The sequence below is a fragment of the Typopeltis vanoorti genome, chromosome 4 (assembly GCF_054136105.1).
Source record: "Typopeltis vanoorti isolate ZY-2024b chromosome 4, IOZ_Tvanoo_1.0, whole genome shotgun sequence".
In the NCBI taxonomy this organism is placed as follows: domain Eukaryota; kingdom Metazoa; phylum Arthropoda; class Arachnida; order Uropygi; family Thelyphonidae; genus Typopeltis; species Typopeltis vanoorti.
Genome location: NC_143552.1, coordinates 172,958,495 through 172,982,600, shown reverse-complemented (window position 1 = coordinate 172,982,600; position 24,106 = coordinate 172,958,495). Strand labels below are relative to the sequence as shown.

Sequence of the window (24,106 nt, the reverse complement as noted above, 5' to 3'; positions counted from 1 at the left end):
GGTATTTAGCTTGCTTTTTCTATTTATTAGAGGGTAAAGTTGTGCGATGATTTTAGATGCTTTTGTGCATAAGGCTTTGATGTGTAGATTGAACGTTAATCTTTTGTCTAGGATTACCCCAAGATACTTTGTTTCTGTTTGCCAGGGGATTTTGGTGTTGAATAGATAAAGGTACCCCCTTGGGAGTTGCCAATCTTCTGGTGAAAAGTATCGCTATACTCTTTTGGGAATTCACTTGTAATCTCCATTTGGAGAACCATTGTTCTAGTTTTAGTAGGTTTTCTTGCAGTTTTTTAGTAATGAGATGTGGTTGTAGAGATCTGACAAGTACTGCTGTCATCTGCATAGAGTGCTAAGATGGATGACATCGGGTTGTGTGGGATGTCTGCCATATATATCAAGAATAAGATCGGTGCCAGCAGGGAACCTTTGGGAACTCCCGCAGAGATCTGTCGCTGACTTGAAACTGTTCAGTTTATTTTGACTTGTATGTGTCTGTCCTGGAGTTAAGATTTAATTAGATGGACGATTCCTGATGGTATGCCTGCTGAGATAAGTTTGTGTAGTAATCCGAAGTGCCATATCTTATCAAAAGCTTTTGCTATGTCGAGGAAAACTGCTCCAATGTGCTGGTGCCAATTGTAGCCGGTGGTGATGTACTCAATTATCCTATGAATCTGTTGAGTAGTACTGTGATGTTGTCGAAAGCCAAATTGTTCCTTTTGAAGGATATTTAACTCATTTACTGAGGCTTGGAGTTTGGAGAGGATGATTTTTTCGGCAATTTTGCCTAAGTTTGAGATTAGACTGATGGGTCAATAGCTTTCAGACAGGTGTGGATCTTTACCTGGTTTATGCACTGGGACCACATCTGCGACTTTCCAATAGCTGGGGAAATAGTTAAATCGGAACATGGTGTTGATTATGGTAGTGAGATGTACGACAGCTCTTCGGGGCAGCAGTTTAATTATTCTATTTGTTATACCATCTGGGCCAGGGGCTTTTTTATTCTTTAGCTTCTTTAGAACTTCGTAGATTTCCGCTGGTGAGGTGTTTGCAGGTTTGTTGTTGCAGGTGTCGGTGAGTTTTAGTGCATGTCTGACATGGAGGTGGATTTTATGCTCATGTTTGATGTCCAAGTTGTCGTATGTAGGGCTACACTGTTTTTCTAGGTTCTTTGCTATCTCTTCAGCTTTTTCTGCATCTGTGTGTATACTAGGCCCCTGTCTGACTTGAGTGGGGGAAGAGATTTGTTTTTGTTTCTGAGGCTTCTTAATATGTTCCAGATGGAGTGTTTGCCAGGTGATATAGAGGCTAGTTTGGCTTCCCATGTTTCGTTCCTGTGAGCTTTAAGTGCTTCTCTAACTTCATTGTTCAGTTTGTTGAGGATCTTTTTATCATGAGGTGCACGGGTGTTGTGGTACCTTTTCCTTGCTTTGTTTTTGTCCCTAATTAAATCCATGATGTCTTCGGGTTTGGCTTAAAAGTGGTTTTGGTAGAGGTGACAACCTTTATGGCTGTGTTGATTTGCTGAGTCAGGCTTTTGACAGCATTTTCAATTTCTTTTATGGATCTGATGTGAGGGACAGGTCCAGTGTGTTCTGATAGTACTTCTGGTAGTTTTTTCCATGAGATGGAGTGGGGAGGCAGTAGTTGTTCTTGCTTTCCCAGCTGGTGAAGGATTGGATTGTGATCGGATGTCAGCTCATTTAAAGAATCTAGGCTATACTGTAGTTTAATATTTTGTAGGATAGCAATGTCAAGTATGTCGGCTGTGCCATGCGTACCATGATGTGTTGGTTCTGCGGGACCTGCTACCACTGTATAGTTTGAACTGGAGTAGCTGAAGAGGGTGTAGCGTTTCTGTTGGTGGTTTTGCTGTTCCATGCAAGGTGTTTCACATTTAGGTCACTGGCAATGATGACTTGTTCTTTATTGCCCAGGATGGCATCCAGATCTGAATGTAGTAGATTCTTTGATGGAGGGTTGTAAGCTCCATAAAGTGTTAGTTTCCCAGCTGAAGTAGTGGGTACTACTACTATTCCTGTGAGCTCTAGATTTCTGGTTAAGGTACTGGTTGCAGAGTGGTGATCGGTGTAGCTTTTTATGAAAATGGCGGTGCCACCTCCTCTGTAGTTTATTTTCTGTTGTTTCTGTGGAGGAGGTATCCTCTAACTTTGGGGTTGTCTGCTGGTCTTAAGTGGGATTCATTGATTGGGATGATGTCTGGGTTGTATCTGACTGCAAATTCTTGGAGTTCCAGAATCTTGTTTCTAAGTCCGTTTACATTCCACGCGATGATCTGTAGGAAAACGAGATGCAAGTGATACCAATGTTGAAGTATGCAGAAGTCATATTTCCATATACAAGTAGCCGAAAGATGTCACACTTTATTATTAAAATACTCTGGATTAGAGATAATGTTGGAAATTTTTCCATATGGTTATACTATAAATTAAAGATGCCAAGAAATTATATTCTTTGTTTAATTCCATACCCAAGTGAACTTCCAACATAATTCATGAAACATGATGACCAGATGCTATGCTGCTTGCATAGTTTAAAGAAGGGGGGGGGGGGTCCTTCCTACCCAGCTGTTTTTGTCAAAAAGAACCTGAGTAATCGTGAATTGTTGGCTACAAACAACTTTATGGAGATCATTAATGAAATAAAAGACATGCAGAGACTTTGAGACAAAGCCCTCTCAAATAAGTGGGCTTTGTCTCATAATGCAGCCTTAAATAAGAGGTAACAATGGAAAAAAAAAAAAGTTGAACTAGCAGAAGAAATGTGGATGTCATTGGCATTATTGAGTTGAACAAGACTAAAACCAACAAGATCCTAGTAAATAATATAGGAATTATATATTCAGACAGTAGTGATCAAGGGAAGGATGAAGTAGCAATGGCATCAAACACCAGATACAAAGATAAATTTCTTGATTGGCTGACGTGCAATGCAAAAATTTGACAATGAATCGAGAATTACTGAAATTTTAATCATTAGAGAAGACAACCAACATAAAGAAAATAGAAAAGCTGATTCTTGTTAGAGATCTAAACAGCAGGGGGATATGAATCGCAAATGTATAGGAAAATTTGGAGAAAAGGACATTGCTAATAATAATGGTAAGGGCCTGCTGGATTTCTGTTATTGACATGGACTTGTCACCAACACCATGATTCACCATAAAAAATGTGCACAAACTCACATGGAGAGAAGACACGAGAAAAGTCACATGGACTGCATTATTGTTGATAGTGATCTTTGTACTGGTGCAAGAAATACAGGAAATTTAAAAATGGAAGTTATCATTACTTAGTTTTACACAGGATAAAATGAATATCATACTGAACAGAAAAATATCTGAGAAAGTTTTAAAAATAAGTTGAGCAGATTTTGCAGGTGAACTTGTTGACTCAACTGTACAAATATTATTTTTTTTAAAAAAAGTGAAAACAAGATCCAAACCCTGACATTTCATTGTCATACTCTAAAGAAAACATTGATTCAGTTAGGAAAGCATATGAAGTTATCTAAATGGATAGATAAATCAGAACTCTATGGTGGACGTAAAAAAAGTTTATGGAAATTTTTTCACTTGGCTATGCTACTAATTATATATTTGGTTTTATCCTTTATCTAAATGTAAGCAAACGAAGTTTGTGCCTGAAGTACTTTCAGGACTGGGGAAACTCATGGCAAAGGTGGTATTCATTTAAAAATTTTATGGAATTTACAACCATGCTAAAAAAAAACTTTTTTATTATCCCGACGTTTCGATCTTCATATCAAGATCATCATCTGGAACATACATAAATATACAAGACAAGCTGAGTTACATTATTAACTGTAAGCTAGAGAAACAATGACTTGATTATGTTATTCTACTGACATGACCTCTAGTGGAAAAAAAAAAAAAAATATATATATATATATATATATATATATATATAAATTACATCAAGCTAAATTCTATTTATGATGACAGGATTAAACATTCTTTCTTACAGATGGTTTTCTTTCAGAAACAATGATGTCCTATTTTTAGTATTACAATTGTTATTTAAGATACTGGATTTTCTACAGTCCTGTAGGTTCTGTATGTCGAATATGTGCCTTCCGTATGTTTGGGATTTTAAGACCTTCATTATTGTTCAGATAGGGGTGGTTGATAATAATCTCACAGGCTTCCTTAAATTTCCGTTCATACCATGTTTTAGTGCAATGTAGACAGCTAGTGCTTTACCAGACAATTCTGTGTAAGATATTCAGGGCATGATCTGAAAGGCCAGCTTCACCATAATTATTATATTTAATGTGTCGTTTATATTCTTTTTGTCTGATAGGAATTGTGCATCCTGATTGGTATGTTGCAAGTACAAAAAATACATAACAAGCAACATAACTAAACACGAATTAACAGTGATAAAATCACTTAAAACAAATCCGAACTTAGTAGTAACCAGAGCTGATAAAGGAAATGCCACCATTATTTTAAACCATACCACTTATGTAGAAAAAATGAATCTGCTGGTCTCTGACAATAACACATACCAGTTAGTTAACTACAACCTAACCAATAGAATAAAAAAACAAAACAGAGAAACTAATTAAGTCAATTACCACATGACCCAAAGATATGGTCAAAAAACTATTTCCGCACTATGTGCGCTCCCCAAGAATTTACGAGCTACCGAAAATTCGCAAAGAAAACGCCGCTAAGACTTATAGTTGAAGGAATTGATAGTCCAACGTATCATTTAGCCAAAAAATTAGCGGCAACACTCAAGGGTCATTCCTTCTCCTATATCAAAAACACACAACACTTCATAAACATCATCAAAGACATTACATTAGAAAAATATGATTTATTAGTCAGTTTTGATGTCTCTGCTTTCACGCATGTCCCAATCAATGACACAGTCCTTCTCCTGCAGAACAAATTCCCTCCAGATATCACGGCGCTTTTTGCGCATGTATTACATTCTGGTTATTTTGTATATGGCAAAATGCCTTCTACCTACAAAAAGAAGACACAGCCATGGGCTCGCCATTATTCTCCCTATTGCTAACTTTTACATGGAACATTTTGAGCAACTTACTTTAGGTTCCTCCCCTCTTAAACCCAAAGTCTGGCTTAGATACGTTGACGATGTTTTCGCGATCTGCTCCCGTGGCTGCCAGACATTAGACACATTCCTTAGCTACCTAAACAAACAACACAAATGCATACAGTTCACAATTGAGATTGTTTCTAGATACACTTGTCACACGTCTTCCCTCTGGCAATCTTTCCTTCACTGTTTACTGGAGTTTATGTATCCACACAAACTCCTACCACCACCTAACACAAAAACTAGGTGTCATCAACACTCTAAAAAACAGGGCTCAGACGATCTGTTCCAGTGAACAGGCACTGAAAGACGAATTTTAAATTATCAGTAATACTTTCCAAAAAAATGGATACAGCCAAAACACTATAAACAAAATTCTCTACAAAACCTCAATAAAAGACAAAGAAAAACCAGACTACAGTAAAAATATAACCATTCCCTACATTAAAGGAACATCAGGCAAAGTAAACAGAGTACAGGTATCCATTGTTTAGCGCGGGAAGAGTTTTGATTAACGCGCCTTTAATCATGCGGAGCTCGCAGCTGATCTGACAGATACATGCAAAATGTTTAATATAAATATTCTTACACAATTTAGTGTATAGCTTGGAGGTCATGAGTAGCTGTGCATTCATATGTTACGAGTGATATTCTGCACTGTTTTTGCTGTCAATTTGGTTTAACACATGTTATGTAAAAGGTTGTGATATTTGACAGTAAATTGTATCTGAGAGATACTGCGACCTCTGATGTCAGTATAGTATGGTTTAGTTTTTTTTTTTATTCTTTGTTCAATAATTTTTCGATTGTAACTGAAAATAAATAAACCATGTATTACAATAAATAAGCCAAAGGCTTATTTATCATACATCTCCTCTAGGAGATGTGTTTTATATTTATGGAAAATACTAAGGAAAGTGATCTGGAGCTTACTCCACCTTTACTACGAGTTGCCCATAAGGTTGCTTATGCTTGCATCTGCCAAAACTTTTAGTTTCTATATATTCTGCACGAAACTCCTGTAGTTTCTATATTCGGCTATGAAAAATGTTGGATTCAATATCCACTTAATTTGTACTATCATGTGTTATATTTGCAGTGTTTTTCTTTGTTTTATTGTTTGTTTGTCAAGGTCTAGAGAGTCATTTTGCTTGTTATCGTAGAATCTATGCCGATAAGAAAAAAAACTAAAACTGTTCAAACAACTCGTGATAACTTCTTTTGATAAAGAAATTGCAGTAAATAATGTAGGTACAAGTATTTATTAGACATTTACTTTGCATTAATTTTTTTATTTTTCCTAAAAAGTACCCTATAAAACGAATTATTAATACAGTAATCGATTATGGACGAATTGTAATATTTATCATTGATTATTAGATTTGATTAACGTGATTTTGATATACGCGGTAACATCAATGGATTAATTAACCGCGTTAATTGAGGGATACCTGTACTACAAAAATACAACCTCAAAGCCACCTTTAAACCTGCAAAATTTAAAAGCTTACTCAACTCATCCAAAGACCCACTCCCTCCACTAGCCCACCCTGGAGTATACTGTATTTATTGTACTTGCAACATACCATATATAGGAGAAACAGGATGCACAATTCCTATCAGACAAAAAAACATAAACGACACATTAAATATAATAATTATGGTGAAGCTGGCCTTTCAGATCATGCCCTGAATACCTTACACAGAATTGTCTGGAAAAGCACTAGCTGTCTACATTGCACTAAAAACGGAAATTTAAGATCATTATCAACCACCCCAATCTGAACAATAATGATGGTCTTAAAATCCCAAATATATGGAAGGCATATATTCTACCTACGGAACCTTCCTCGCTAAGAACAACTATAAACAGGACTGTAGAAAATCTTAAATAACAACTGTAATACTAAAAATAGGACATCATTGTTTTTGAAAGCAAACCATCTGTAAGAAAGAATGTTTAATCCTGTCATCATAAATAGAATTTAGCTTGATGTAATTTATATATATATATATAATTTTTTTTTCTTCCCCCGCTAGAGGTCATGCCAGTAGAATAACGTGATCAAATCATTGTTTCTCTAGCTTACAGTTAATAATGTAACTCGGCTTGTCTTGTATATTTATGTATGCTCCAGATGATGATCTTGATATGAAGATTGAAACGTCGTGATTATAAAGTTTTTTTTTTTTTAACACTGTTGTAAATTCCATAAGTAAAGGTAGTGTGTTCTCATTACTTGTCTTAGTATCCCATAATGCAAAGCACATCTCCTTGCGGACATGTATAATGCTATGCATTAAGGGAAAGGTCACTAATGAAACTGGTTTCGACCTTTATTGAGGTCTCATCACTGGGAGCTAGACCCAGAGGTGGTGATACTAAGGTGGAAGTAATGACAGTCTTATTTGCCTATACAAATTGCCAAAGGGTGTCCTTAGTATCACCACTCAGGGTCTGGGCTCCCACTGATGTGCTTTTGGTGCAGAAGTGGTTGCTTTCCATGAGATATGAGAGGCTCTGCTTGGGGATAGGTTTTTGCTTGTACCTGAGCGGGACCACTGCTGAGTTTACTCTGATTGGTGATGGGGTGAGCCTGCCACTGGGTAGATCCACCACTGAGTTGGATGGTCCTTTGGTCACTCATAGGGAGTGGTCTGGGGGACTGTCTAATTTTTAGAGAGCTCTTTACTTAAACAGCACCTCAATAAAGGTTGAAACCGGTCTGGGTAGTGACCCTTCCCTTAATGCATAGCATTATATATCTCCACAAGGAGATGTACTTTGCATTATGGGATACTAAGGCAAGTGATGAGAACTTATACCATCTTTACCAAGAGTTGCCCCAGTCCTGAAAGTACCCCACGCACAAACTTTGTTTGCTTGCACTTGGATAAAGGATAAAACCAAATATATAATTATTAAAAAAAGTTAAAGAAACAGTCCTGGAAAAGAAGAATGTATTGAAATAGGAAGATCAGCATGTGCTTTGAGAGGATACCAAGAGAAGCACAAGGAAGCATGTAAAAGTAGCTGAAGAAAAGACATGGTAAGACTGGTAATAATACTGAAGACAAATATGAGAAAGGTGACTGGAAGTTATTGTGAAAATCTTACAAATGGAGGAAATGAATACAGTATGATGGTGACCTGAAACTAAAGATATTATGTATCTATCATTGTCTATCAAAAGCCTAAATGTGAATAGCAATTAAATTACCCGAAATGTCCATATATGGAGGTATGAAAGTTCTGGTTCTGTAGTGGCCAGATTATAACTGAGGTCAAATTCCATAGGATTGGAAAAGTACTCTCATATTTCTAACCTATAAAAAAGGAAACTGAGTATGAGAATTACAGAGGAAATTCTCTCATAAGAGTTCCAGGAATGATTTATTCAAGAATACTTGGAAAGAGCAGTTTAAGAAACGGGGGGGGGGGGGGGGGGAGAAGCAAACAAGCATGCTGGCCACTTGATTTGATTAATGTTCTCTGTCTCCAGAAGTATATCCACTGCTCATGCATGATATGGTGGGGCATTGTCATCCATAAAAATGAATTCTTCACCTGCAGTACCATGGAACAAACAAACATGAAGTTGAAGAATTTTGTTGTAACATTGGTCACCAGTTAGTTACTTTTTCCAGCACTTGTAGCTTGGTGCATCCATTTAGCATAATGTCCCCTCCACACTGTTGACTCCACCACTGTTGTTTCTATCCTTTTCAAGAACATTCTCACGATGTTAGCCAGTACCACTGTAATGCTTGATCAAGTGTCGTCTAGAATCGACTAAAATGACTCATTTGTAAAGAGTACATAAGCCCACTGGTGTCTTGACCAATTTTTATGGATAATCTGCCACTGAAAATGTGCTTTATGATGAGCTGTCAATAAAGGGACACAAACTACAGGCCTTCTTATTGCAGATGTCTTGCCACAGCTTGTTAAAGTATCTGTGCTTGAAAGGAGCCAATTTGCAAGCTGACTTGCCATTGTGCATCAGTTACGTTTTGTTGTCATAACCAAAAATCTATCTTCGTGCTCTGTGGTAGAGTGAGTGCAACCTCTTAGCAAAAGTCTGGAACTCGTTCCATTGGGAGGAAATGCTGCCCAGAGCCTGGATATGATGCTATGTGAGATTGCAAACTCTCTGGCAATATCAGTAATTCTGTGGCCTTAATCTTTCTAATAATATTGCCGGCCTGGTTGGTTGAGTGGTTAGCGTATCATGAATGTTTGTAATTGTGTTTGGAAACAATAGGGGTGGTGGTGGTAGGCAATAGATGGTATTGGTTGTAGTTGGTGAAAGTTGTAGAATGGGTGCCCTCCTTCAATGAGTCTTTGGACTCCCTGGAGGTGTTACATAATAATAATGTCACCACAGAAAAATCTTTGTGATGTCTTTGAGACATTACAGGACATCCAAGTTTGCAACTTTATTCCTCTACACAAAGAGCTTCCTTCAAACATAATTCACTTAGTGCAGCCTTTTGGCTTTTATCCTGCTGAGTGTTACTGTGTACCTGCTTTCTACTAGAAATCATCAGTTATACAAATTGCCACATGCTGATTCGTCTGAATTTGTGTAATCTTCAGAAATAGTCAATAATAGAACTACTGTTGATAGTGATATCTTAATACTGGGTGGTGATGCATATATAAGCCATTTAAAATAGGAAGGGATGATGATTTAGTTTAGAGCAGAATAAAAATATGCATAATATTTAAGAGAAATATAAGTATGAAAAAATAATTAAGGTGATGCAGTTATGTAGTTTAAAAAAAACACAAAAAATACATTGAATCTGTAATGGAGACATGCTCATGCTCAACTATTCTTCAGGAATAGAAGTATCAGAACTTCATGGTGTCCTCAAAAAAAAAAAAAAAAAATCTCAGCATGTGTGTTTATAGAATATCCAGAAAAAATGTAATGAAACAAATTTTTTTAAAATGCAGAACTAGCTAAACAGCATGATGGCAGAGTGGTGGAAATGTAAAGTTATCTGTCACAAAGGTTGTAAAATATTTTTGAGGTTATTGTTTGTGAATGCACAGAAGTGGTGAATCGGTCATATTTGAAAGAATTAGGTGATAAAATAATAAAAAAAACTGAAGGATATTCTGCATGTCTTGAGTAATTTGAAAATTTTTAATGCCATAAGCAGTAACTGAATGACAGTAGAAAATATCCAGGTTGAATCTCATCACAAATGAACTTATAAAGTCTACCAGTAAATTGCAAGAAATTCTGTATATGAAATCAATTAAACATTTCTGGATATAGAACTTTAGATGGAGAAACATCTTGAATGGTTTATGAAAATAAAGTTAAATGACATAATATACAGGGTGTTCGGGATAAATTTGACAGTTTCGTAAGGAAAAAGAAAATCTTCTTTGTATCTATTAAATTTAATGAATTGACAAAAAAACATTACAGGCAGAGTTAATTACAATACTATCAACAAGATTTACTCAAAATAACCACCATTAGCATCGATCACAGCTTCAATTCTGCTTCGGAACCTCGAACAAGCTGATGCTACAGTCTCCCTGGGAAGGGCCGCAAAAACTGTTTTAATTTTATTCATTAACTGGGCTTTTGTATTACTGGAAGTGCGATTGGTGTCTTTTTCAACTGCGCCCCATACAAAATAATCCATGGGGTTAAGGTCTGGGGAGTTTGGAGGCCAAACATTTGGACTGGTGAAGTCGTAGAAATTTTCAGACAACCATTTTTGACTTTTCCCAGAGGTGTGGCAAGGGGCCGAATCCTGCTGCCATACATACGGCCTACCATTGGCTACCCTTGTTATCCAGGGCTTGACTACAGTTAGCAACTCCACGAACAAAGCCCGAATTCCAATGCCAGGGTTCTTCAACACCTGTTCCTGCAGATTTGCGAGGAATTCTGCTGTACGAACTCAATCAGATCGTCTGCTAGGGATCTTTCTTCTTGCTACATCCTCGTAGTCACCATTGCAAGTCTCTAGTTCATGCCTGATTGTTTTTACTGTATTCAGGGAGCATTGGGCAGCAGTCATAATATCCTTATTTTGATGGCGGGCACGAATCATCATGATACAAGTTATTCTCTTCCATGATTCAGGTGGGTTCCAGCTATCCATCCTTTCTGACATCTTGTATATGAATGAAGAAGGGTCCAAACTTTTAAATGAAGAGAAGTGTGTGTTAATACATGTAACTTACGGAAAAATATAATTAATTATAAATATGTCAAATTTATCCCGAACACCCTGTATATATAAAAAAACCAAAAATCTAAAACAGAACTTGATTATGACTTGGGGGGAAAAAAAATCAAACATGTTACAGTTTAAGCATATGTAGTCCCCACCTGAATACACTTGCACGATAAATTTGTGCTCCAACATCCTAGTAATATTAAATGTGGAAAAAACGACTTATGAAGAGTATCATCTGGTATTTAAAAATAGCTGACATTTATATATTTTTAATATTGTAGGTCACTGCCTCGATAAGTCATCTTCTGATGACTTTGAGATTAACATCACAAAAATGACAAATCTGCTACCTCCTTGTGCAATCATCTAAAATACTATTTGAAAAGCTCTTATAAAGATTTTATCTCCTTGAAAGAATTTGAACCAGGTTTTTTCATCATATAGAACAAATCCAAAGGACATTGCCATTATTCACGAGTTGCTCTTAATGAATTATAATTATCAGATAAATATATTTCTTTTATGTTCCTGTGTGCATTGAATTATGTGATTTGAATAATCAATGATATTTATTTCTTAGCTATCTTATCAGTTATCTGAGACTGCTAGGGAGTCAAGGACTCATTAAGGAAGGCTATAAATAATCCAAACAACTATCATACCTTACCTTAAATTCACACTAGATGCATTCACTACCCCTAAGGCAAATTATTCCACTCATTCACTGCTATTTGGGAGAAAAACCTAGCTATTATCCCTTTCTTGACTGCAAATAAATTTAGCTTCCATGGATGCCCCGTGTTCTCTCCCCATCTTCTATATAACAAAATATTTCATCAGTTGAAATGCTATAACACCCATTCAGAAGTTTTTAGACCTCTGTCATATCACCCCTTTCTCCTGTTAACCAGAGTCTGTAATCCACATACTTGCAATCTATTCTCATAATCTAAATCCCATAATCTGCATATAATCTTTGTAACTCTTCTTTGCACCCTTTCCACAACTTCTTTATCCCCTTGGAACCCGGGAGACCAAATTTGTGCACAATAATCTAGGTGTAGTCTTATCAAAGCCTTATAAAGAGGTAAAATTACTTCCTTATCCTTACATGTCAAGGTTCGCTTCAACATCGCAATTATCCTCTGAGTTGTATTTGCAACTTTTGCTGTCTGACCTTTGAACTTTAGATTCCTATCCACCAATACGCCAAGGTGGATAGGAATATGCCGCTAGAACTCGAATCATGCCAAAGTGCATAACTTTATACTTACTAACATTAAATTGACAGCCATTTTTGTTTGCCCAAATTTCCAATCTAATCGGATCATTTTGTAATTGCTGAATATCAGTAGCATCCCTGATTGCCTTGCCTATCTTCGTCATTGGCAAACAATTGCACATCTGATGTTAGATCCTTCCTGATGTTGTTGTCAAGTCCATTGAAAAGTTTCTAGATATGACCGTGGATCTGTAGAACTGCTTTGGCAATCTGTTTAACTTTGATGGAGTAGAGCTTTTCTTTAGGGTTATTGTCAATTTTCTGTAGAGCAACAGCAATTGCTGGACAAGAATAAATATGGACAGGTGTTAGTTCAACTCCTAGACAGTTTTTGCATGTTTCATAGCTCCTACTACCGTCTAGCTAAATTTCCATCCTTAGTCTGGTGATGACTATGGTTATTTCTCAATTTTCATTAATTTCACTGATTTCATTCTTCTTGATAGTTTGTTTTATCAATCTTATTTTGGCGACAGCGTTAGCATCAGTTAGTGATAGTGGGTGTAATTTTTTAGGTAAGTATTTTGCTTCTTTGGCTAGTCTGTCTGCTCTTTCATTGCCTTCAATATTTACATGGGCTGGTATCCATTGCAGTGTGCAGTTCTTATTTTTCAAATTTAAGGTAGTTAGTAGTTCATGAATTTCCTGTGTGAGATTAGTTTTTCCATTTTTTTAATGCCTCAAGTGCAGATTTTGAGTCACTGTAGATAGTTATTCCTTCTGTAATGTTTTTACTAGATTTGAAAGTTTGTATGGCTGTTAATTCACAAGTGAAGTTTGAAGCTTTTTTACCAACTGTGGTTTTGATTTGCATTTCCTCGCCTCCAGGCAGAGTTAGAAAAACCCTTCACCTCCTTGGTTGGGTGCTTCATCAGATGATCCATCAGTGTAAGCATTGACATGGTTTGGATTGTTTAATCGATGTATAGCGTCTAATTCTTTTTATTTTCCTGCTCTGAATCCTTTTTTGAACAAGGTTCGAGGAGATTTAAGTTTATCATTGTGTTTTTTGGTAGAATAGTGGAAAAGAATGACTCTTTGCTTATTTCAGTGGATAGGTGCTCTAAGTCAGTCTGTTTTCTAATTTAATGATCATATTTAATGATGTAATATAGATGATCTCTTTAGTCTAGATTCTAGATTTTCTTGTCCAGGCATTGAAAGTCCTGAGTGAGATGTGATCCTGTTGGTGGCTCCTAATTCTATTAGTGAATTTAACTGTGGAGAGTTTTCTTCTGTCTTCTAGTATATGAAGCCCACTCTTGTTGAGCTTTTAAATTATTTGTGGATGAGGCTGCACCTATGATAATTTTTTGCTGCTCTTGATTGTACTCCAAGTTTATCGTTTGAGCTAGTTGAAGCTGGAGCCCAGATTGACCAAGCATATTCCATAGTGGGTCGTGTGAGTGCCTAGTTGAGTGTCTTTGGTTTTGCACCCCACTTTGTTCCACAAAGCTTTTTGATGATATTAAGCTTTTTAAGAGCTTAATTGAATATATTTATAATATGAGTTGTAAATCTCAGTTCAGTATCTAGGGTTAGGCCTAAGTATTTTGGAGACTGTTTATTTTGGTATTGTATATTTTGATTTGGGGGTTGTAGTTTAAGTTCCTTTGCCCATTTTTCTAAGCCTTTTATTGAGTTATTTAGGAATTTTTCAGATTGTTGAGGATTACTACTTATGTGCCGGATTGCTATATCATCTGCATAGCATGCTATTTTTGTGTCATTTATTATGTGATTGTTCATATAGATGAGATATTGTTCATATAGATGAGAAATAGGAGTGGGCTTGAAACAGAACCTTGTGGGACTCCAGCCCAAGTTCGATGCATGTTGGAATAAATTCCATTAACTTTTACTTACATTTTTCTTTCTTTCATGAAATCTGAAATCCAAATTAATGCATTCCCCTTATTCCTGTATTGTATGCAATTTTTTTATTAATTTTCGTCTCCAGGCATGATCATAGGCAGCTGTGAGATCCAAGAATATTGCTGTCAACTTCTTTGGTGGTTTTTCTTGAAAGTCATCTATAACTGATAAATAATTGATCTTCTGTACTGTGTTGAGCCCTGTATGCAGTTTGGTAGAAGTTGATCTTGTTGTTTTCTAAGAGCCAATTCATAAGTCTGGTATGTATTATTCTTTCGTGTAGTTTACAGAGAGTGCTAGTCACAGCTGTTGGTCTGTAGCTTTTACAGTTACAAGGGTTTTTGTTAGGTTTTAGTAAGAGTATAATGACTGTTTTCCAGATTTTTGGTAGTTTACCTGCATTCTAGGAAGTGTTAAATATCTTCAGAAGGCAGTTTTTGATGTTTTTCCCATGTTTTTAATCATATGTCCAAAGATAAGATCAATTCCAGGTGATTTGTCAGGGTCAATTTGACTAATTGCTATTTCTAATTCTGTCATTGTGAGGTCCTGAGTAAAGATGTCTTCAGAAGGATAGGTTCTGGATTGTATTAGCAGATGTTTTGCAATTTTCCTGCACTTTTTGTCTTTTTTGTTGTATTGCAGCTTACTTGCATTGGGGATGTTTAGCAAGTAAATTTGGCATGTTTGTTTGTTGCTGCTGTATTGGTTCCTGAGGAGACTGTGTTTGAAGAGTGATCAGTATCCAGAACTGCTTCGTCGTTTAATAATCTGACAATGTTCCAGTGTTGAGTCTTTTCTTGGATCTAGTCTATTGCAGAATTCTTCTCACTTTTTTTGCTTGCAGTTAGAAATTTCATCTTCTATGTTTTGAGTTAATTCTATTAACTTCTTTCTGTTGTCTTCTGTATTATTTTGCCTTAACTGTTCATTGGTAATATCTTTTTCGGTGATCATAGCATTGATATTATGATCTTTTCAAAATGAAACTCAATTTTCTCGGGTCCTCTAGGAATTGAATTTTTTTCAGCTCTTTGTATGTTGTTAGCTAGTTCTAGTAGTTGCTGATAAAGTTCTTTACTAGTGGGTGTGCTAGTGCAATATGTTTCTAATAGTTGTGTGTATTTAGGCCAATTTGCTTTTCTGAAGTTCCAAGATCTCTTTGTTTGTGGTTTTTTGGTCTAACTGCAAATTAATGGTATTTAGTATTTTCCACTGGGTAAGACTCACAGTTTCATAATCTACTGCTGTGTTGCCTAATTCTGATTCCATGCTTGTTGTTTTTGACAGATATATATTTTGCTCGTTGTTTATGATCTCAAGGTCATAAACATATTTAGATCATCAATTATGTCTTCTATTAGTGCTCCTTTCCGATCTAGCTGTGGGCAGCCCCACAGCTAGATCGGAAAGCCTTTTCCGGATCGACAAAACTTAAATACAAATCTATGTTATATTCCCATTATTTCTCAACTATTTGTCATAAAGTGAAGATCTGATCCTGACAGCCTCTGTTTGCCCTGAATCCAGCTTGTTCTTCACCAAGCTTCTCTTCCACAATCATTCTCAATCGTTTCTCAAGTATACTTGCATGTAACTTACCAGGAACACTCAGCAATAAAATGTCTCTGTAATTCTCACATTTAGTTTTATTTCCCTTTTTATATATGGGTACTATGAGAGCTCTACTCCAATCATCTGGAATTAGTCCGTCTGTCCAGGCTTTCTGAACTATGCAGTGCAGCCACTGTAAGACTTCATCATCATCATCAAATTCCTGCCATGTACCCTCAAGGGGTGTACAGGACTGTAAGACTTTTATACCTTCATATGTGCGACCTTTCCACATTTCAGACTTTTGATGACTTTTTCCACTTCAAGTTTGGATATGTATTCCTGACTGCATGCCTGGTCTGTGTTTTTTACCTCTTTGCTGTCATCACTGCTCGTTTCATTTAGCAGTTTTTCAAAGTAATTACTCCAGGCTTCAAGGATATCTTTTTCTCCTGTTTTCATGTCACCTTCATCATCTCTAATTCCTTTTACAGCACTCTTTCCTCCATTTCTGAGCTTCTTCAACAACCTCCAGAATATCTTGCTACCTTTTCTTCTGCGTTCTTGCCCAAGTCCTCCCATGACTTTTGTGTAGCAAGTTTTACACACTGTTTAGCTTTCTTACATTTGTCTCTATATTCTCTAAGAGCAAAAGCTGACTTATTTGTCAGGAACTTTTGATATGCTTTCTTCTTTTCCTTCACTGCCTCTTTAACTTCCTCTTGTCCACCATGGAATTCTGATTTTTCTATCCTTGCAGCCTCACCAGACAACCTCACCAAATGCTTCTCTGACTGAATCAGTCAATGTTTTCTTCAGGGCTTGCCATTGAATCTCCAAAGTTTGGTTCCTGTTCTCAAACTCTTTCATTTTTTCTTGAATAATAATATTTATGTATTTTAGTCTACAGTTCATGTCTGAGAGCTACTCAAATTTTATTTGCTTTAGAACTTTCTTACATGTTCTTCTTTTCAATATGAAATTCAATTTCAAATCCTGTGTGCCCTCTGGTGTCCTGTACCAGTAGGAAAACATCAATAATAACAATAACATAGTCAATGAGACTTTCTTATTCCTTGCCTCTTCTCTCCATGTGTGAATTTGTGCACATTTTTATGTTGGAACATTGTGTTAATAATAACCAGTTCATGTCCTGAACAGAAATCCAACAGGTATTTGCCATTATTATTAGCTTTGCTCTTTTCTCCAAATTTTCTCAAAATAATTTTGTATTTCTGACAACCATTTCCTATTCTACTATTTAGATCCCCAACAAGAACTAACTTTTCCTTTTTCATTGTGTCAGTTACTTTTTCTAAAGCAGTGGTTTTTAACCTTTTCTAAGTCGCGGAATACTTTTGATTATAAGAAAAATTTGGGGAAACGTCCAAAGCATTATGGTCATAAAGCTAACAATAAAAATAAGCATGGGCCTGCCTTTTATAAAAATGGAACTTATTTTAATGCGATACTTGAACTTGTTGGCATTTGCAGATTTCAGCAATATCAGGTCTAATATGTGATATAGCTACCTTCATGTCTTTAGTCTTTCACGCTTTTTTGGTTATTATATTAGTTATTATTGAGAAACTGAGCTTGTTTCTCATCATATTTGTGAGAAACATCACAAATATGATGTTGAAAACTGTAACTAAATTTTCAGTGCCCTTGTGGAGAGTGTTGTATATTCGGCTTGGACAAAAATTCAAAATTCTAAGAGTTATTTCAGAGAATTTCATTTTTAGAGTACAATCCATTGACAAGATAACTAATTGTTCTTCTTGTTGTAATGAAAATTCACAACTCGATGTATTTACTTTGCCAGATGGATTTCGTATCTGGTCTTAATTGTGTATTTAAGGAAGAAAAGTAACTTGAAATCTTTTCTTCCAATACTGTTAAATGTTCTGTTATAATAGAAATAATTCCCTCGACATTTTTATTATGGAGCGAAGGAAACATATCTACTGTATTTTTTTCTGATTTGTGGTTTTTGCAGAGATACTTTTTTTTCTGAAAAAAAATTGCATTTCAACTTAGCAGGAACATTGTGCTATTGGATAGTTTTCCCTGCATACACGACACTGGGAGGAATAGGACATCCTTCCTCAATGATCCATGTAAAACTGCAACTTAAATATTTGTCCGAATATTGTCTATTAATTTTCTTATTTTACTACGTATAATGCTGTCTCATCTGTATGAGATGTATTTGCAACAACGTCATTACTACTGCTTCCAGTTGTACTTGCCCCATCATTAATATTTGCCTCAGAATCACGATTTCTTCTAATAATAAATTTATCCATTGTGTGCTATTACGATGTTAGACAACACACAAACCAAATACACATTAAAAATGGACTGTGCGATATTACGATGTTACACAACACACAATGCGCATAGCAGTCTTCGATTGTTAGGATCAGAGTAGCCAATTATACTCAGAACTGTGTCATGTGACATCTTTCACCAGCAGAACACTTGTAACCAGTTCACGGAACACAAGTGGTCCAGGGAACACCGGTTAAGAGCCACTGCTCTAAAGACTCAAAAAAATTCCCCCACATCTATTAGTAGAACCTCTGTGGGACCATAGGCACAAATAAGTCTCATTGACCAGTTCTCCATTCTAATATTTTCCCACATCATTCTACTTGAGACTGCCTGTCATTCAAGAAGATTAGCCTCGTATTTAGTGTTGAATACTATGGCTACTCCTTCTTTTCCTTGATTGTCATTGCCTGAATATAACATTTTGTATTTATTGCTCAGAAAGATCTCACCAGTTTTTGTCTTTTTTGTTTCAGTCACCCCTATTATGTCGATCTAGTACTTATCTAATTCCTCAACTAGCTCCATTTCTTTGCCATTCAGGCTTCTTATGTTGATAGTACCAATCTTTAACTCTGGTGATATTGAGTTGGGGTGTGCTTTCAGATTTGTTCCAGTAGCTGACTTTTCGCTGTTCGCCCTGGTTCCCTGGCGAAAATAACGGGAGCCTTGTTTAACCGGGCGATGCTCCAGCTGGCATGAAATTTTGTCATGTTGTACCATCATTTTGTGTATTGGTTTAAGCCAATAAGAATACAATTTGGTCGGCTAAATCCCAAATTGCCAGCCCATCCTTGTCCATTCAATATCCAAGTAGATACCTAACAGGGTGCACCAAGAGAAGGTGAAGAATGGTATTAGGTCAGAAGGCCTGGTCAGTTCTCTGCATTCCTTTGAAGACTATGTGGAGGTCTCCTCTCAGTTATATAGCTTTGACCCTTAAGCACATCTCTCCAGACATAAACCTAAAGCATATTTTCCCAAACCTTTGCCACATACATAACCATGTTCAAAGACATTCATACCTTATCATGTTTGCATACCATAGCTTAACTTTCACACACATTTCCCCCCCCCCCCCCCTTGATGATCTAGTTTCCCTGACTCTTAGTATTAGGTGTCATACGAAGAAGTAATATCTCCAGACTTCTGATGCCAAAAGAATTCAAGTGCAGGCCATTCTTCTTATACAAGTCTTCTCTGCCATCAAACACATGCCACACACCTAAAAACTAGCATCCATATTTTCTACAAAGCCTGCACATAAAATCATTTGCTAGATTTTCTAAAAATTTCCTTATTCATAATAAATATGAATAAGGAAATTTTGTTACAAGCAGTTTTCACGAAAAATTTGAAGGAGAAGGGGAACCTATTTTTAAAAATAACATCTAAAATACATAGCATTGTTTGAATCACTTTGCATATATACAATTAACACTAAGCGAGCTTTTTAATTTTCTGATTGGGTTTTAAATGTGAATATTGGTGAGATATTTCTGATTTAATTTCAGCATTCCTATTACTATTTTCAGGCATGGGAGGAGAACAGATGCTAGATACAATATTTGTTTCTGGACTTCCAGAAGATGTAGATGAGGCACAGTTGGCTGAGCACTTTGGATCAATTGGAGTTATCAAGGTTTGCAAATTAAATCTATTAGAATAGTTTTCTACAAACTTTGGTTTTTGAATACTGTTATTTCAACTTTACTTTTTTACTTTTCCTGAAAAAAAAAGAAAAATATTTTTATACAGCAGTAGAGAATTTTTTTTTTTTGAACTTTTTCTATTTGAGGAAGGTACAAGAGGCTGCTAGAGAGGATTGCCTCTGGAAGAAAGTATCAACCTAACAAATTTCAGTTCTCACTTTTTATGGTAGGACAAGATATGGTGGCAACAGTGTGATGGTAGTAGAAAAACTGTTCTGGGATATGTTTTCTCGATGCTCTTTAAAATACCCTTTATAACTAATAATTTAAGGACAGAATAATATGTCCTATCGTTTTATGTAAATCCTTCCTACTTCATCAAATTCCTGATATCTACCCTCAAGGTGTGTACAGGATATGATAGTAGTTTATGAAAAAGTTATCATTACTAACTTCCTATTTCCAATTTTCCTCCAAATCAATCTGTTACCTGTCAAGACTCCAATATTATCAGATCTTATATTTCTATCTTTTAAGACACTTTTCACCATATCAATCCATCTATATCTTTGTCTTCCTCTGGGTCGTTTTCCTGCCAACCTGGCAGAAAATACTTGTTTTGCTAATCTCTCCTCATCCATTCTGTTTAAGTGACTATACCACCTGAGATTAGCTCTGCTAACACATTCCTCGATACTAACAATGTCAAGTTCTTTCCTAATATCCTTGTTTTTAATATGATATTGCCATTGATGCGATCTGCTCACACTCTAGCCTGCAGTCTCTAGCCTTTGTAGTGTTTTATTTTTAACCCAACTCTTTGATCCATAAGTTAAAATTGGCTTGAACTGTATTGTGTACAGCTAATTTAGTGTTTTGACTTATTTCTCTCTTACTTCATATAAATTTATTCAGTTAACTTCCTACCATACCATCCTTATTGATTCTGTTGTTTCCATATTTAATTTACCATCTTCACTAAAAATTGTGCCTAATTAGCTGAAATGTTTTACTTTTTCTATAAGTTCTCCATTCACAATGCAGTTGATATTTTCAATACTTCTGCATATTTTCATTGTCTTTGACTTGTTATTTGCTGACCTTCATACCATATCTATTACAACGGTTATTCAATTTAGTCAGAGAATATTAAACCTGATTAATTTATTATTAATCAGGTTTAATAATAAATTTTAAATTGGATCTTGTCTCCATGTGAATTTCTGCACATTTGTATGTTGGAACATTGTTAGTAATAACCAGTCCATGTCCTGAGCAGAAATCCAACAGGTATTTGCCATTATTATTAGCTTTGCTCTTTTCTCCAAATTTTCCCAAAATATTTTTGTATGTCTGGTGTTCGTGTCCTACTCTGCTATTTAAGTCCCCAACAAGAACCAACTTTCCCTTTTTCATTGTGTCAGTTGCTTTCTCTAAAGCCTCAAAAAAATTCCTCCACTTCTACCTTAGTAGAATCTTCTGTGGGACCTTAGGCACAGATAATTTGTCCAGTTTCCCATTCTGATATTTGCCCACATCACTCTACTTGAAATTTCCTGCCATTCATGACGATTAGCCTCGTATTTAGTGTTGAATACTATGGCTACTCCTTTTCCTTGATTGTCATTTCCTGAATATAACATTTTGCATTTTTTGCTCAGAAAGATCGCACCAGTTTTTTGTCTTTTTTGTTTCAGTCATCCCTATTATGTCGATCTGGTACTTATCCAATTCCTCAGCTAGCTGCATTTATTTGCCATTCATGCATAGTACCAATCTTGAATTTTGGTGATGTTGAGACTGACTGCCATTGAAGAAGATTAGCCTCGTATTTTGTGTTGAATACTATGGCTACTCCTTCTTTTCCTTGATTGTCATTGCCTGAATATAACATTTTGTATTTATTGCTCAGAAAGATCTCACCAGTTTTGGTCTTTTTTGTTTCAGTCACCCCTATTATGTCGATCTGGTACTTATCTAATTCCTCAGCTAGCTCCATTTCTTTGCCATTCAGGTTTCTTATGTTGATAGTACTGATCTTTAACTCTGGTGATGTTGAATCGTGGTGTGCTTTCAGATTTGTTCTAGTAGCTGACTTTTCGCTGTTCACCCTGGTTCCCTGGCGAAAATAACAGGGGCTTTGTTTAACCAGGCGACGCCCCAGCCGGCATGATATTTTGTCATGTTGTACCATTATTTTGTATATTGGTTTAAGCCAATAAGAATACAATTTGGCCGGCTAAATCCCCAATTGCCAGCCCATCCTCGTTCGTTCAGTATCCAGGTAGATACCCAACCGGGTGCACCACGAGAAGGTGAGGATTGGACATTAGGTCACAAGTGCTCGGTTTTTCGCATTCCTTTAAAGGCTATGTGGAGGTCTCCTCTCAGTTTTACAGCTTTGGCCCTTAAGCACCTGTCTATAATAGGGGGGGGGTGCTTAGCGTTGCATACTAGCTATAGTATTCAATGCTAAATATGAGCATAATCTTCTGGAATGGCAAGCAATATCAAGTAGTATGATGTGGGAAAATATCAGAATGGAGAATTAGACAATCTGACTTATTTGCCTCTATGGTCTGAGAGAAGGATCTACCAAGGAAGAAATGCAGGAATATTTTGAGTCATTTGAGAAAGAGCTGAGACAATGAAAAAGGAGAAGTTGTCTTTGTTGAGATCTAAACAGCAGAGTAGGAAATGATTACCAGCCATGGATTAGTTATAACTAATGCCATGTTCCAAAATAAAAATGTTCAGAAATTCACATAGAGACATTATGCATGAAATAAGAAAAGCCTCATTGACCATGTTCTAATTGTTATTGATGTTTTCCCACTGATTCAGGACAGAAGAATATACAGATGATTTGAAATGGGAAGTGATCACTGTCTTGTTTTGAACAGGATAAAATTGAATTTTACATTGAAAAGAAAATGTTTAAGAAAGTTTTAAAGCAAATTAAAGTTGAGCAGCTTTCAGAGGTGAACTGCTGACTCAAATGCACATCATTGAAGAAAAAATGAAAGAGTTTGAAATCAAGAACCTAACCTTGAAGATTCAGTGGAAAATCCTGAGGAAAACATTGATTCAGCCAGAGAAGCATGTGATAGAAAAATCAGAACTGCATGGTGGACTCAGGAAGTTAAAGAGGTAGTCAAGGAAAAGAAGAAAGCATATGGAAAGTTCCTGGCAAGTAAGTCAGCTTGTGCTCTTAGCGAATACACAGAAACATGTAACAAAGTAAGGCAAGCTGTAAGACTAGCTAAGCAAAAGTCATGGGAAGACTTTGGTAAGAACATAGAAAATAAATATCAGCAAGGTGGCAAAATATTCTGGAGGCTATTGAAAAATCTTAGAAATGGAGGAAAAAGTATGGTAAATGGAATCAGAGATGATAAACGTGACATGAAAACTGAAGATAAAGATATTCGATATGTTTGGAGTAATTACTTTGAAAGAGCGCCAAATGAAATAAGCAGGACCAGCACAGTGGTAGAAAACTCCCAACGGGAATGTAGTCAGGAATGCATATGATAGAAAAAGTCATCAAAAACCTAAAGTGACCATACCACCTGAGATTAGCTCTGCTAATGAATTCCTGGATGCTAACAATGTTGCAATATTCTGGTGGTATTGCAAAGATATTCTTAGTTCACATGGAGACATGATGCAAGAAATAAGAAAAGCCTCATTGACCATGTTATAGTCGTTATTGTCAGAACACAAGAATATACAGATTTGACCTGAGTCTAGCTTGTTCTTCACGAAGCTTTTCTTCCACAATTCTTCTCAACCGTTTCTCAAGTATACTTGCATAAATCTTACCAGGACCACTCAGTAGGGAAATACCTCTGTAATTCTCAGATTCAGTTCTATTTCCCTTTTTATATATGGGTACTATGAGTGCTCTACTCCATACAATTTTCCAGAATTTGTCCCTCTATCCAGGCCTTCTGAACTATGTAGTGCAGTATAAGACCAGAAATGCTTAAGTATGCAGGTATAAAAACCTGCATACTTGAGCATTTCTGGTCGAATATCATCTACTACTGTTGCTTACCACATTCCAGGCTTTTGAT

At 36.2% G+C, this 24,106-nt stretch overlaps 1 protein-coding gene across 2 annotated transcripts in view; it reads left to right on the top strand.

Annotated features, from left to right (window-relative positions):
* Positions 1–24,106, top strand: part of LOC150107853 (uncharacterized) — a 284,299-nt gene that overhangs the window by 163,707 nt on the left and 96,486 nt on the right. For both annotated transcript variants that reach the window (XM_090392094.1, XM_090392093.1), the window contains exon 8: positions 19,911–20,017. In XM_090392094.1, the coding sequence (XP_090248220.1) occupies positions 19,911–20,017 (107 nt within the window). The remainder of the gene's footprint in view (positions 1–19,910; positions 20,018–24,106) is intronic.